This window comes from Phodopus roborovskii, unplaced genomic scaffold (genome assembly GCF_943737965.1).
Source record: "Phodopus roborovskii unplaced genomic scaffold, PHOROB, whole genome shotgun sequence".
Lineage (NCBI taxonomy): Eukaryota > Metazoa > Chordata > Mammalia > Rodentia > Cricetidae > Phodopus > Phodopus roborovskii.
The window spans coordinates 1403220-1419837 of NW_026125711.1; the positions used below are offsets into that span (position 1 = coordinate 1403220).

The 16618-nt window shown below is 36.7% G+C and overlaps 1 protein-coding gene across 5 annotated transcripts in view; it reads left to right on the forward strand.

The window, feature by feature from the left end:
* Positions 1 to 16618, forward strand: part of Shroom4 (shroom family member 4) — a 205875-nt gene that overhangs the window by 163539 nt on the left and 25718 nt on the right. For all 5 annotated transcript variants that reach the window (XM_051178510.1, XM_051178512.1, XM_051178514.1 and 2 more), the window contains one exon: positions 52 to 113. In XM_051178510.1, the coding sequence (XP_051034467.1) occupies positions 52 to 113 (62 nt within the window). The remainder of the gene's footprint in view (positions 1 to 51; positions 114 to 16618) is intronic.

Sequence of the window (16618 nt, forward strand, 5' to 3'; positions counted from 1 at the left end):
GGATACCTGGCTGTTCAAAGTTCCCTAACTTACCAGAATTTTCCTTTGCAGGAATTTCCTGGGGACAAGTGGAAGCCAATAGCGGGCAACAGGAAAACTAGCCATTCAGGGAGGTAAGTTTCTGCTCAGACAGCAGGGGTGATTTTGTGCCTCTGAGATACTTTAGAAATTGCTATGACTTTTTGGATGCTTGATTTTCTTTGATAAAACTGGTCTACAACTCTCACCAAGGACTTGTTGCCAAAAATGTAATCCAGTGTGCTCCCTACACCACCATCTGGATATAGACCCAATAGATTGTGAGGATGTTTTAGAGTAGTCAGCAGTATTGTGAAGGTATGTCTGCCTGAGGCAGCCCTGTCTAGATATACCCAGGGACATAGAGAAAAAGACTATATTGAAGCAAGGGAGAAGGCAATAAACTGTGCCTGCCTCCCAAGTAGCCACAAGCAGTTGGACTCAACAGAGAGGAGGAACTATTCTCTTTATCCAAGGTTGTTGGAGGTACATGCTTCTTGGGTTCTGACAACACGCTTTTAGTAGGACTTGTTGAGAACTTATGGAGCATGAAAACATGGCCACAGGTTACAATTGTTGGAAAAGGGCACATACAGCTTGGAATAAAGAAAAATGAAAGAACTGTTTTGCTCAGGGTGGAATATCTAACTCTTGTAATTGTAGATCACAGTCTCAAGCATTCATGTTCCCCAGAGATGAAGTCCTAGGTGGTGGCTCTAAGTGAATCAGAGGTGTAAATAGTCACTCACTTTCTTCGGGGTTGCTGCTTACATAGTCACATTTCTTTCTTTCTTTCTTTCTTTCTTTCTTCCTTTCTTTTTTTTTTTTTTTTTTTTTTTTTTTTTGGTACAACATCTTGATATGCTCTTTCAGCCAGATTTTCTCCGGCCAGCTTGTAAAAGAGGGTTCTTAATGAGTACCATTGCCATCTCCAGAATAAAGCAGAAGACAGAATATAAGGCTCTAAGCTATGACTTTCTTCTCCAAGTAAAGACACTAAGAATTCTTTTAGGTGGTGGTCTACATTATGCTCCATTATTTTTTAATTCAAATGTAATTAGGTTATTTTACCCTTCCCTTACTTCTCTCCAGCTCCCCCATGTCCTTTCCTTCTAGACCCTTTCATGCCCCCTACTTATTCCCTCTCAAATTTGTTGCCTATTTTCTTTGACTATTATTGTCACACATATAGATAAATAGATATGTATATGTACACATAAATTTATAATTGCAGCCTGCTGAGTCCTTTTAGTGTTGCTTGCATGTATATGATATTAGGCATGACCACTTGGTCTTGTATAACCAATTAGGTGTTCCTCCCTGGGGAACACTGGCTAGAAGCTTCTTTGAAGGAAAGAGCTACAGTTAGTTGTGGTGATAACCAACAGCTGTCTCATTGAACTTAAGGTCAACTCAACAAGAGGAAAATCATACCTTGTACCGAAAACCTAGCAACTACCTAGTTGTGGGTCTTAGAGAAAGACCTGCTACTTACAGGAAACCTAAAAGATAACTACTTAGAGGAAAAGCCACTCTCTTTGACTGGCATAATTCCTAACTGCATTCTAAATACTAGCCCCATGATTTGATAGCATAGTTGGTAATTATTTTGGCCTTTCTTTGATTCCAAAGTCTGGGGAAATTACTCATTTTCCCCTGCAAAGGGAAAGGGGATAATGTCCAGTATTTATTAATCATCTATAATTATCAGTCACTGGAATGGATCATTCTACATTCAAGACTGCATTTACTCTCCATAGTAGTTCTTGTGTTGCCTATTTTATAGATGAGGTACAGAGATGTTATATAACTTAATATAGATGAGGTACAGAGATGTTATATAACTTAATACAGGTTATAGATAGCAAATGATCATGTTAGGTTTCAGAGAGTCTGACCCTCAAATTTCTCCCCCTCCTATTAAACCTGCTTCCATTGGGATCCATAAAGGATATACTACAAATAAATCATTCAACATAATGTTTCAGGAGTCTAAGTCCTAGGCAGAAATTCCGCAGGATTTCATGGTTGGACTTGATTTCCTCCCAACCCCGACAAGTTCCAGACCATTCTATACTATGTCCTTAGGTGTATTATTTTAATCTAATGACTCTGTCAGGTTTTATATATTATTAGACTGAGACCCTTTAAAAAGATACCATATCTTAAGCATAGCCTTAGTCTATGTGTTTAAAACAGAGACATCTTCCAAATGGTATTTACCATCTGCTTGCTAAAAAGAGAAATAGAATCTTTTCACCACTGCATGGATGAAAAGACACAAAAATTTTCCTGGTTTGTTTTTCTTTCTTTTTATTTTCTTCAACACTGGGGAAGGAATCTATGGTCTTTTGTACACTAAGCAAATGCTTCACAAAGGAGCAACACCCCAAGGCAGTAAATAACTCAGTTATATGTTGTAGGCACCATGAAATGCATTTTTATAAGTCTTTATTTATCACTGTGAGGTTTTATAGTAGGTATAATTAGTGTAGGTGTAGTTTCTTCTCCATTTAATAGAGAGAAGCAATTGAGTTGCACACAAACACATTCATTTGCCTATAGCCCCTCATTAGCCCCAAGTAGTTTTGCTTCTGAAACAGTACTCTACAGCTCAGCAGTCTCCAAAATGCCTCTCCTACTCACTCATCAGTGAAGTAAGAGAGTCTTACTAAAAGCTTAGCATGGGTACTGCCTTTTGCTTAGCAAAGTGGGAGATACTAGTAAGAGAGCAGCAAGAAGTGGTGTCTGCCCACAGATTGAGCAGAAAATAGTAGCCCACACAGAGTTCAGCAGCAGTAATAATACATCATTACTTGCAAAACAACCTATGTGCTTTAAGTTGAGTTGCACAACTTATGGCAGAACTTTGTAACAATTCCAGCAGGTAGGCATTAGACCAGGGTATTGAATCTCAGAGTTGAATGTGCAACAGAAACATCTGGAGAGCTTGTTGAAACATGAGAGCTCATTGGACTCTGTCCCCAAACATCAAATTTCATAGGTGTGAAGTAGGGCTCAAAATTCAGCATTTCTAATTGGGTCCTTGGCTGATGCTGGTACATCTGGTCCTGGGACCACCCATTGAGAACTGCTAACTCAGATAAAGTATTTGAGATTGAGAACGGGTGGATATCCACCCAAGGTCTCATAATTGGTAGGGAATCAGCTCAGCTTTTAAGCTGGCTTTTCCTTATTAAAAAAAAAAATCCAAAACAACAGGAAGCTTAAACAAGAAACACCTTAAACTAGGCCCCAGTCCATGGTATTACTTGTGTTTCAGATCAAGTCATGGAAGGGTAAGAAAAGCTGATAGTGGAAGGAGGAGATGAAGCAAGGTGTCTAGAGTAATAGATCCTATTACTAAATAAGTCCTTGGAGTTAATACTGCCTCAGTTGAAACCCATGTTCACATGCTTCCTCCTTCCCTTCTCCCTTCTCATCTCTTATCTCTGTCACTACTTTTATCTCTTCTTATTTGTAAGATAGGATAAGAGCAACAACATCAAATGTTTGTGAGAATCAAATGAGTACATGTAGAGAAAGCCTTCCAACACAGCCTAACAGTAGAAGTGATAGATCTGATGCTGAGAAGTGCTCAGCAGTGAGAGCAGAGAAGTATGACAAATGAAGCTTTAGATCAGGATGGTTAGATCTGGAGAACTAGAACAGATGGCAAATAGGAGAGCAAATCTTGTTCACCTGTCACCAAAGAGTACTAAGTCCCAGTTAGACAGTAATATGAAGCTCTGATGTGGGGTGTGTGATGTGGTGATTATACATAGCAGTGACCAACTGTACACTTGAAAAGGCCATAAGGGGGTTTTGATAATTTTGCCATAAAGAAATGAGAAATATTTGAGAGAGCTGTTTACTCTGATGTAATCATTGTTCATTATATAAATATATCAATACTTGATACCCCACTAATAAGTGGAGAATGGGACTTGAAAATGACTAAAAGTCATTATGTAAGTGTATGAACTTTCAAACAAAAAAAGAAACTCAAATTAAAAAGTATTAACAATCAGGTAATGCCATTTGATAGATGTGGCATTTTAGGCAACTGGCAGCTTTTGAAAACTAGATGACTTGGAGGGTAACCAAGTGGGGCAGTCATCCAGAAATTAAAGTGTGTGTTTGGACTAGGGAGGTGGCTCTGGAGGTTCAGTCTAAATGTACTATAAAAGGTAGATAAATATGTGTAATGTTTTGAGAAAAATAATTGTTTATTGTGGAAACAATATTGCAGAAAATGAAACACAAGAAAAAGATAGCCTTGTTTCTACTACATTATTGCTCCTATTTTCTGTTTGCCTTTTCTATAGGTAGGGAGATTATTTCTGGCATGGTTATAATAACTATGCAAATGAGCTTTTGCATCCTGGTACACTAAGCATTATTTGATAAATAATTTTCATTCAGGCTTCCTCAATAATTATAATTTTAGTGGCTACATATATTTCATCTGTGTATTGTATACTAATTTGTTATATCAATCATAAATTGTTGAACAATCAGGTTGTTTTCAATGTCTTGTCATTATAAAATAATTATCTGGAACACTTTGAGTATCCATAGAATTTTTCCTCATTTTGAATTATCTGATTAAAACAATTACTTGAAACAATTATTAAAGAAACTACTATCTGGAGTTTGAATTACTAGATCACAGTATATGAACATTCTTATGATCCTTCACAGATTTAAAAAATGACTTTCTTCAGGAGGCATTTTACATTACTATCTGCACTATACTAGAATAGTTTTTTGAACCAAATTTTTCCATCATTGAAATTTTTATTTTTCTAACATAAGTTATACCTGCTATCATCTTAATTTTCTTAACCTGATTATTTGGTTTTGAACATTATTCATGTGTTTACTTAATTTCATTTTTGCTTTTCATGTGAATGTCTGTTCAAATTATTTGCTCAGAACTACAAGGTATCTTTTGAAGGACAAGTAAAGAAAACTGTTTCTAGAGCTTTGGAACACAGGAGATAAGTTTCTAGAGCTTTGGAACACAGGAGATAATTAAAACTAGCCGAGTCCTGGTGACCTAGGAAGTTCCTGACATAGATAGGACAGTCTAGAAAGGGAGTCAGTTTAGAGGAGATGGTTGCCTAGAACTGGGATACATTGGAGGTGAAGTTAGTGAGTTCTAAAGCATATTCTTTAGAGGATGCTTGCAAATACTCAGACAGGGAAAAATGAGAAGATAGTAATAAAGCAGGATCAATTGGCCAAAGTACTAAAATAACAATCTGTCAATGTACTGCCATCATGGAAGACAGCAATAATGGCTTTGAGAGTTTACAATCATATGTGTCCTTCAAGAAAAGAAATGTCACAAAATATTTGGTATAGGAAATAGATGGCATAATTAGTTATAAAGGAGTTCTACAAAGAAGAATGAAAAACATCTTTACTCATGAATTTACATATTCTAAGTGTCCAGTTTTTGTGTGTTTAGAAGGTGATGTATAATCTTTACCACAATCTAGTTTTAGAATGTTTCTACCACCCTGAAACAATCTCTCGTGTCTATTTGCAGCATTCACTTACCATTCCCATTGGCAAACTCTCAAGCAACTGCTAATTTGTTTCCTGCAGTCATAGATTTGCCTTTTTTCTGTGTACCTCATTCAGAAAAAAAAATCACAGAAATATGTGCCTTTGTGTTTCATGTCTTTTAATTAGGATGATGATTTAGCCATTCCTCCACATTGTAGCATGTTTCAGTACTTTATTTTTCTTTATTGCCAAGTAGCATTAGATCACATTTTGTTTGCCCAGTCATCTACTAATAGACATTTGAATTGGTTCCACTTTTTGTTACAAATATTATTGTTACAAACATTTATATGCAATGTTCTAGGTCGATATGTTTTCAGTTCTTCTGGTACATACTTAGAGGTAGAATATCTGTTCTATATGGTAACTATATATTGAACTTTTTGAAGAATTGTCTGTTTTTCAAAATACTTGGACTGTTTTATATTTCCAGCAACAACATGGGAGAGAGCCACTTCTTTTCACTAGTTTTTAATTATTATCATTATTTTACTGTGCGATTAAAATGCTTAGAAAGATTCTAACACTGAAATGTTTTGAAAGAAACTGGCTAGGAAAAAGAAGAGAAATTAGAGACACTTTAATTTAGTGGTTCTCCAAACATGGTCACAGGCCCAGCAACCTCAATGCAATCCAAGAATATCTTAAACATGAAAATCAGAAGCCCTACCTAGCCCTAATGAATTAGAAAATGGCCATTAGTGTGTGTTTTATTGAGAACTTCATGTAATTTTGGTACCTGCTGAGTTTTGAAAGCCAGTTGTTTAAGTGATAATTTGGTAGAGATCTCAGGAACTAGATTAAGTTTGAAGTAGAAAGGAGAGATGAACAGAAAGGAAAAGCATATCAGTGTCAATGATGAAAATTCGAATTCCCCATGACAGCGCCCCTTACCAGCAGGAAGTAGTTTGGAAAGAACGATGCCCAAATTCCCAAATATTGTCTGTAAATGTTTGTTTTCATTTAAATGGACTTAGTTATATAAAATAAAAAAATAAAAATAAATAAAAAGAAAAAAAGAAAATGGAAGAAGCAGACCATCTCAGGCAACTATGTAAACTACTCATCAAAAACTTACAAACATAATTATGGTATGGCCCAGCTATACCACAACTGTATACCTCAACTTGTTATATGCCTGAAAGACTCCGTATGCCACAAAGATGTTTGCACATCCATGTTGCTGTAATAATTACAATAGTCAAGACAGGAAATCAGTCTAAATACCCACCAACAGATAAATAGAAAAAGAAAATGCACACACACACACACACACACACACACACACACACACACACACACACACACGAGGGGGTGGGGAGAGAGATGAGGGAGTTTTATTCAGCCATAAAGGAGGTAAAGGTTATGTCATTTGTAGAAAAGTGAACAGAACTGCAGATAATAGTGTTGAGTGAAGTAAGTCAGATTCAGAAAGACAATCATGTTTTATCTCATGTTGAACATAATATGCATTCGTGTGTGTTCTATATATGTCATGAAACTAGGACACGGTGCAGAGAGGAAGGCAATAAATGGAGGGTGTAGGGGAGTGAGAGGGAAAGAGGGAAAGAAAAAAACAAAATATTGTATTTCCTCTCATATGAGCAGTCTACACTTAGCAATATAAAAATAGATGTGAAAATAGCTGGAGTTGGGGTATGAGGGAGACTAGAAAGGATATAGTAATAGAGGGTAGTTATGAGGAAATTGTGTGCGTGTGTGTGTGTGTGTATGCATGTGTGCATGCATGCGTGCATGTGTGTGTGTGTGCACGCACGCATGAGAGAGAGAAAGATGCCATGACAAACATTTTATTTTATATGCCAACTTTAAAAATTAGTAAGATACAAGAAAGGGATTTTTTTTTTTCAGGTAAGATAAGGAGGATTAGAAAAAAAGCCAGTGAGGTACTGACATTTAAAGGAAAAATCCTGATGGAGTTTCCCCCCACTCTGTCTTAGTACCACACACATACACTCTCATATTTATTATGTCATTTCTGTCACAACTGGAGTGATGGGTGTAGGTGGGAAAATCAAAAAGTATAATATTCAGCTACTCTCTGCCTAGAAGCAAAGCAGATAATTCTAGGTAGTGACATTCTTGGTTGTCTCTCTTGGTTATTATTTGGTTTGCATGCTGAGAGAATGCAAACTCATTTTGATATTAGTGGGAGGGGGAAATTTGAGTAGATCTAGTGGGTGAAAAAGTTACATAATTTTAAATATTTAAAAACCAACAGAATTCTTTTCTGGATCATCTCTCTTGGATTTCTGCACTTATGATTGCCTATTTTGATCTTTCCCTTTTCCCCCTTTATGTATAACTTCAGAATATGTATTTATTATATACACAGCCAGAGTTAAGCCCAACAATATTGCCTTTACTTTTCCTAGTTCATTCTCTAGGAATCTAATACTCAGGAAGAAATCAAAACCAAGGAAAGAGAATATTATGCTATTAATGATAAAACAAAGGCATGGTACCTAACATTTTTGGGGTGCTTACTGTTTTTCATAAATTGTTATTTATCAGTTATAATGATCTTGTGATTGTTACTATTCGTGACATAGTTTTGCCAATGAGAAAACTGACTCACAAGAAGATTAAAGTCATATCCCAGGGTCAGGCAGGCATCTTATTCCAGAGCCCATTACTTCTAGATTTATATTGTATTTGACAAAATTATGTACAGTTGTTTCAACTCTTTGCTGAGGGCTTTCTTTTTTTCTCTGACCTATTCCACCTTGAGTTGCTATGGAGGAGATCCATGATTCAGGACATGCTTCCTATTTTCTGACTGAGTAGAAGAAAATGGATAGTACATTTTTCAGGAGGACCTTGCAGGTACAATTGAAAACTTGAGAAGCATGTAGGACTTGTTAGAAGCATGACAAAGTATTTAAAGTGTTGAAATATGGGTGATAATGCAACACTGGGAACAAAACACTTAATCAAGGAAAAAAACCAGAAAGAAATACATATCAGTAATCTGATTCAGTTTGCAAAAACTATACAAATCCTCCAAATTACTATACATAGTTAACATACTACAATAGAATCCTCACAAGCGCTTTACAGAACTTGTCAAATCTATAAATTAATCTGGAAGAAGATATTAACTTGAATGATAGTAGGCTTGCCCTCTCAGATTTAAGGATAGTGGACTTGAACTCTCAGACTTACAGTCTTGTCTTAAAGTGGCAATTATCAAATACATGATATTTGATTTAAAGTATTAAAGTTTAAAATGGATTCTTTTAACAAACAAGCTACTTTGAAAATACAGAACATACTGGAAGCAACCTAAATCAATTTAAGAAATTGGAGGAATTTAAAGTATCTGTGCGAATGTTAATTAATTTACAGACATACCTTACTTAGATACCTAGCACTTACTAGCCAGAATGTAAACCAATAGAACAGCTTATTTATGCTGTCTGAGGATGCAAGATAAATCTGTCTGTTAAGTTGAAGATGTCACTGGAGACAAATGGATGTGTTGAAATATAAAAAATTTAGGAAAAATCCTTATACACAAAATGTAAATGTAATATAAAGCTAAGCCTCAGAATGAGGGAAGTGCCTAGGAACAACTTTATTGATAACAGTTGCCTGTCTAAAATATATGAAGAATGGATACAGATAGAGAAGGTTAGTTTGAAGATTTAGCTTCCTATGTAGACAGAGAAAATGAGTGGGCATTTTACTTTACACATGAGTAAATAAAGCTACAAAATCATTCTGTGGAAAACAATAACCTCTTTAGTAATTAAAGAAATCTAAATAAAAATAGTTTCAAAGTACTATAGACTTCTTATTTAACTATCAACAGTTTCCAGAAATGGTAATTATAAAATGCTGCCTAGGCAAAGCATCAGCAAAGAGTATTTCTTTTTCCTGGAAGCAAAATGTATGGTTTCAGATATCCTAGAGAACAATCTAGAAATTTGTGGCAAGAATATATTACTTATCATACTTTGGTCCAATATAGCCTTTAAGGAAGTAATCCAAATGATAAAAATAATTTCTTGGAAATAACCATACTATTGGCTAGTTGTGGTCATTGAAAAGGCTTAGCAATGTATTATATCATCAATGCTGGAACCAGAATAGAACAGCCACTAACAAGGTCAGATATACAAATACTGAATTTTTTCAAAGAAATGGGGATTTGTAATTATGTTAACCCCAGAAGGCTTAACACTAAACCACGTGTTGAATTTGAAAGAAAATTCAGGAAAGAATCTGATCACATATAACTAGCTTTTCTTGAAAGCACATAATATTCTTTTGGTATGTGTCAAAATGTTGGAATTTATAAGAAAAAAAAAGAAAATCTGAAGAAGTAGCAGACCACATCTGTTTTATTTATTTCTGTGAAGTTTAAGATCAAAGGCTTTAGCAAAATCCCTGTATCAATGACAGACTGGCTCTCACCAGACATGCTTGACTGCACTGCTGGCTACAATTTGGCTTGCTAGCATTCTCCATAAGTCAGCACTTCTGCTTATTTAAATCCATGAGAACTGTTACATCTAAGAGGATGCCTAAATAGATTGCCAAGACCCTCCATGTAACATCACCACTACATTAATGACTTAGTATTCTGCCACCTCATACACTCACATAAATATCATATTATCTGATATATTATCTGATTCATCCTCATCATTTTCTTTAAAAAGTGCTCATTTATTTTCATTAAATTAATATCCTATTTGGGAAATGAAAAAAGTACACATTCTGTCTACCAATGTAACTTCTGTATGTGTGGTACCTTGACAAGTAGAAGCTGGGGTCATTTGGTGAGGGGGTGAGAAACTAAGCTTTACTTGGGATAACTCCATAAAAGCAAGAACTTCTCTATCTCTGAATGAGTTTAGGGATGGAGAGAAGGCCTAGAGTAAATCCTGGCACTTGGCATTTTACTGTTATCGACGGGAAGTTTCTGTGAGCTCAGGAGCAGAGAGAAATGACAACACCAAGCTCTCTGGGTCCTTTCGCCTTCATAGCCTCCTTGTGTCTTTTTTCCTGCATCTTGCAAATGTTTCCTCTAGTAATAACCTGGGAGTGGCTGTTTCTCTTGGAGCAGTCTTATCTCTTGCTGGGCAGGGAAGGGAAAGGCAAGAAGGGCTGGCCCTGTATGCTCTTGTTACTATGATCCTGGAATGCCAAGCTACTGTGGTAAGTTTAAAAATAAAATTTCCAAACAAGGAAACGTCAAAAGACCAAAGGAAGAAGCAGGAGGAGATTTTTTCCATCTCTGACAGCATTGCTCTTCTTTTTCAGTTAGATGCCCCTAACATTTTAAACCGAGGAAAACGTATTTGTCAGGAGAAAAAGCAACCTGTGCTAAGAAAAGAACAGTCCAAGCCTTGCAAGCAGTTTGCTTTTGTTTTTGAGATATAGCATAGCCTCCTCACTGTTGTCAACCAAGTCTTCTCATCTTAATTTTCATGCTTCCTCCCTTTCCTTCAGTGAGGAGCTAAAGTCTTCATAGATAACTGGAGACAAATGTAGCTCTCTATCCTAGCAACCCTTGCTTCAGAGGGACTTCTCCTAGGAGCAGGATAAGTAAGATACACCCTAGTCTGGACACTCTTCTTTCTTATTTGTTAAGAAAACAGTTTGTCCTTTTTAGCCTATAGATTTCCAGCTACAAACTGGATAATGTTACCTACTTAATTGCTTATTGGGAAAATTAATTAAAATATATACATGAACATGCATAAAACAGTGCCCAAAATATATTGAGAAGCAAAAACTATAGTTCTGCCCATCAGTGAAGACTCCTGCCTTTCAGGCAGATAATCCTTACTTAGTCCCAAAGGACAGTTACAGATTTCTATGTAAGTTATAGGGCCCACACTTTTCTCTAGCCATACCCAGGAAGGCAGTATGTAGTGTGAGAAAAACTTGAGTTTGAATTCTAGCAGACTTTCACAATCTAGTTATATAAATCAAAGAGTTCACGGCATTAAACAAGATATGTAACCCATCATAGTCTCAGCAAACTGCTTATCATATAAAGCCTTCCTTAAGGTTAACTATATTAAAAAGCACAGAAATGCTTTGGGGTGCATGGGAAGATTCCCAGTAGATGCATACTCTTCATTAGAGTGAAGTCCAGCATATAGTTGGGCAAAGTGCACAGTATAAGTAAACCTGTTATAGCTGTAATCTTCTGCTCCTGGATTATATCAAGGAAGGTAGGCAATGTTGCCTGCTATTTAATGTTCAACCTTGCTTAACAGTCAGAAACCAGGATTAGGCTCCTAGGTCAGCCAAATGGCCACATAGCCAGGAGGTCCTTGTTTGTCAAAGTCACTCACTTCTTATCTAGTAAAAAGAAGAGATGATAAAAAAGCAAGTTAGTCACTAGTAAGCCCACCACACTCCAGCAGAAGACCACACATTCAAGGATATTGGAAATGCACATGTTGGCTCTTTTTTATTGACACAAAGTTGAATAGAAAGAAAACAGGGTATTAATCTGGAAAGAATTGGGGGGGGTGAATATGATCAGCAGTAGACTCCCTCGTATTCCAGCTCTTACAGTTTCTCTTCCCCTCTTCTGAGATCTTCCCTGGGCCATAGATACAGGAGCTGTGATGAGGGTGATCTGTTGGGGCTGGGCTCCCCATGATCTCTGCATTTTGTCCAATTGTGGTTTTCTGTGATGGTCTCCATTTGCTGCAGAGAGAGGCTTCTTTGATGAGAAGTGGTAGCTTTATCTGTGGGTGTATATATGAGATTTAAACAATAGTAAGAAGCAACACTGATCTAGCTAGGTCTTAGAAAAGAAGCTTTCAGGTCATATCCAGCTTGAACATCCAAGTCCTGTGCCCTAACTGTGTGGTGTCTTCAGCAATAAGGTTCCACCCTTAAGTCCTGATAGATAACCAAGGGCTACATTGATAAACTATATTGTTTTGGGAATGACTTGGACTACCCTGGCCAACCATTCAAAGGTGGTTTCTCATTCTTGGTACTATGGTTTTTGTTAGTCTGTGATTCTTTTAGGGAACACTGTCAGCCCAAGTGGCTTAACTTCCTTTAATACACACACACACACACACACACACACACACACACACACATACACAGTGTAAAATTTTAAGTACATATAGAAAAATGTGATTACTTTAGGCTTTGTAAAACAAAGTTATCATTGTGTATTCTATATCCCTCCTTCCCTTTTGGGATTATCTCTTTCCCTTCTCCCCACTTGCAGGTCCCCCAATTATTTCATTTCTGATTTTATATCACCTTCCTGCTAGTCCCTTCACAAGCCTGTCCCATACCTATGATCCATTTATACTTTGCTGGTTTCTATTGTTATTCCACATTGTACACTCACATCTGAGGATTTAGAGCTAGAAATTGCCAATAAGAGAGAACATGTAGCATTTGTCTTGTTTGGTCTGAGTTATCGCATTCATTTACCATCAATTACCTACAAATTTCATTTTATTTTTTCTTTATGGCTGAATAGTATTCCACAGTATATACATATCATATTTTTATTATTCATCCATTGGTTGAAGGACATTTAGGTTGTTTCTATTTCCTACCTGTGTGGGCAGGATGACAGTGAACATGACTAAGCAAATATCTCTATCGTAGAATATCTAGTCCCCTTTGTGTATATGCCAAAGAGTGGAATAGCTGGATCATGCTAGATTTATTTTTAGCTTTTTGAGAACTCTCCACACTGATTTTCAGAGTAGCTGAACCAGTTTCCAATCCCAGAAATAGTGAATTAGTGTTCTCTTTTCCACAGTTCTCCTTCAGCATTTGTTGTGAGTTGCTTTGTTGATCTTTGCCATTCTGGCTAGGGTAAGATAAAATATCCACATTGTTTTTCTTTTCAATTCCATAATTGCTAGGGATGCTGAGCATTTTTTGAGATATGTCTTAACCATTTTTTTGGGGGGGGGGAACTCAGATCCTACGTCAATTTTTAGAGTAGGCCATTTGTTTTGGGATTCTTTTGTTGTTGTTGTTCTTTATATGTTCTGGATATTAATCCAATGTTAGAGGCATAAGTGGCAAAGATCCTTTCCTATTGGCTTCCAATTGATTGTTTCCTTAACTATATAGTTTTATGAGGTGCCACTTAGTCATTTGTTGGCATTAATCCCTTAGCTAATGGAGTCATGTTAAAGTCCTTTCCAACACCCTATCTTGTAGGGTTCTGTCTATGTTTTTTCTTCTAGCAATTTTAGTGTTCAGGCTTCAAATTGATGTCTTTGATAAACTTGGACCTAATTTTTGCCCTGAATGATAGATAGGGGTCTACTATCATCCTTCTGCATGAGGACATCCAGTTTTGGTTGTTGTTATTTTAAGATTTAGAATGATTTTAATGTCATTGTACCTTGGAGAGTGCCTTACCAACTACCTCATCTGCTGCTGTGCACCTCATCCCCCTGCCCTGCAGCTATTGAGTTGGGTCTCTTAGCCAGCCTCTCTAACCATAATCACTCTTTGTAAACAGTCTCCAGACTGAGAAAGTCTGGCTTTTATGACCACTAAGCACAAAATGTTTTAAATGTTTATATACTTAGAAGTATAGGATTAGAGCACACAATTTCCTTACTTCTCTTGGTCTCCATAGTAGTTTAGTTTTATAAGGCTACCTCTATAGATAACAAAAAGACTTCTCTTCTTGCAGCTTCCGGTTGCAGCCCACTAATTATGGAGTTGACTGAGAGAAAGTGCTCCTTCCTTGCTATTGTGACAATTTATTTGGATTTATTACAACTCTGCTTCTTTTTCTTTCTATTAATTTTTCATGTATTTTACATACCAACCAGTTTCCCCTTTCTTCTCTCTGGCCATTTCCCCCCCACCCACCTTCCTTCTATCCCCCTCCATCCACTCCTCTTCTGTCTCCATTCAGAAAGGGTAATGCCCTCCCATGGGAATCAGTAAAGCATGGAATATCAAGTTGAGGCAGGACAAGCTTCTCCCCTGAGTCAAGGTTGGGTGAGGCATCCCTATGGGGAATAGGTTCCAGAAAGCCAGTTCAAGTGCCAGAGACAGGTCCTGATCCCACTGCTAGGGGCCCCACAAACAGACCAAGCCACACAACTGTCACCCACATGTAGAGGGCATATGTGGGTCCTGAGGACATCCAGTTTTACCTACACCATTTGTTGAAAATACTCTCTTTTCCTCTGTGTATGATTTTGCCTTTTTGTCAAATATCAAATGTCTATAGCTATAAATACTCATGTTTGGGCCTTCTGCTTTATTCTGTTGGTCTACATGTCCAATTTTATGCCATTACCATATTGTTTTTATTACTATAGTTCTATGATATAATTTCAAGTCTGGAATAGCAATCCCTCCAGTACTGTTCTTCTTACTCAGAATTGCTTTGACTATTTGGCTTCTTTTCTGAGTCTGTATGAATTTTAGGGTTTTCTTTTTTCTGTGAAGATTATTGTGGGTATTTTTATTGTGATTGCACTGAATCTGTGAAATACTTTTGGTAGGATGATCATTTTCACAATATAAATTGTACCAATCTGTGAGCATGGTGTATCTTTCCATTTTGTAGTGTCTTTCTCCATCTCTTTCTTCAGAGGCTTAAAGTTTTCATTGCAGAGGTTCTTTACCTACTTGGTTAAGTTCGTTCCATGATATTTTGTTGCATTTAATCTCAATTTTGTTATCTTTAATTTTTTAAAAAAATCTAATAAAAAATTTTAAAGCAAGCTTGGGTTTAAGAGCAGTATGAAGAGTTAAAGGACTAGGTATACAAACATGTCTACTTTGGATACTAAGTATTATTTCAGTCATCCTTGTATCATGTAACCCTCCCTGATAGTCGACATAAAAATCAGTTAGAAGAAAAGAGCATGCTTATGACTGAAGGGTTCTCTCCTTCCCACAGTTCCTGAACAACCACTCTGAGGCTTAATATTAATTATAAACTGTTTGGCCTATTAGCTCAGGCTTATTGTTACCTTGCTCTTAAATTAATTTCTATTTTTTTATCTTCCTGCAAGGCTCATGACTTGTTACCTCACACCTTGCTTCCCTGGAAGCTACTGACATCTCTCAGACTCTGCCTTCTTTCTCTCTATTCAGTTTGGGAGCATCTTCTTTATTAACCAATGGTAATAAAACATTCACAGCATACAGATGGTCATCCCACATCACGTGGCTTTTGAGGGCCCTCTTGTTGTACAAATGTAAGGTACCATAATCCTGTCTGGACACACTGGCCTCCAACATGGTTACTTACTGGAAATTGTTAGAGTATAGATCAACCCTACTATGAAAAGAACTGATCTTCTAATATTTGATATATAGAGAAGCATCCTGAGCATCAAAGAGCCACTTTCATCAGAGGGGAAGAAGCAGATATGCTTCTAGAAAGTGGAAGGAGTACCCACAATGAAATCATTATGGTCAATATGCATACAAGTAACAACAGAGTCTCATCCAATGCTGTTATATGTGACCAATGAGATGAAAATCTTAATAGTCCTTGCTATGTAAGAGACTATAGAAATGGTTTTAATAGTTGAAGAAAATGGTGAAAATGGTACACCTTTGGAGAAACCACTGCATTGTATAAGGTCTAGATTTGACATTGAGGTGAAGATATAGGAGAGATAAAGGGGCAGGAAGCAGGAATTGACAATTCCATGTATGTGATGAGAGGTAGGGGCAGCATGAGTAGTTTAAAATTCAACCTAATTAGAACAAATAGATGTATCCCCAAATAACAATAACATCCCCATGCTTTACCCTGGCCTTTTGTTTATATACTGTGATTCTGGAAGTACTTGTTTAGACTTCCTCGAGTTAGCTGTTTAAAATTTAGGTTCCTAGGACCTACAATAAGGATTAAAATAGCAATTTCTAGGGACAAGGCACTATACACTTACATGTAAGCAATCTTCCCAAGTAATTTTGATTATGGACTGCTGTGTAAGACTAGTTGTGTCCAACTTTTGTTCTGTATGTACTTCTGACATAGACTGGCATTATAGCTTATCCA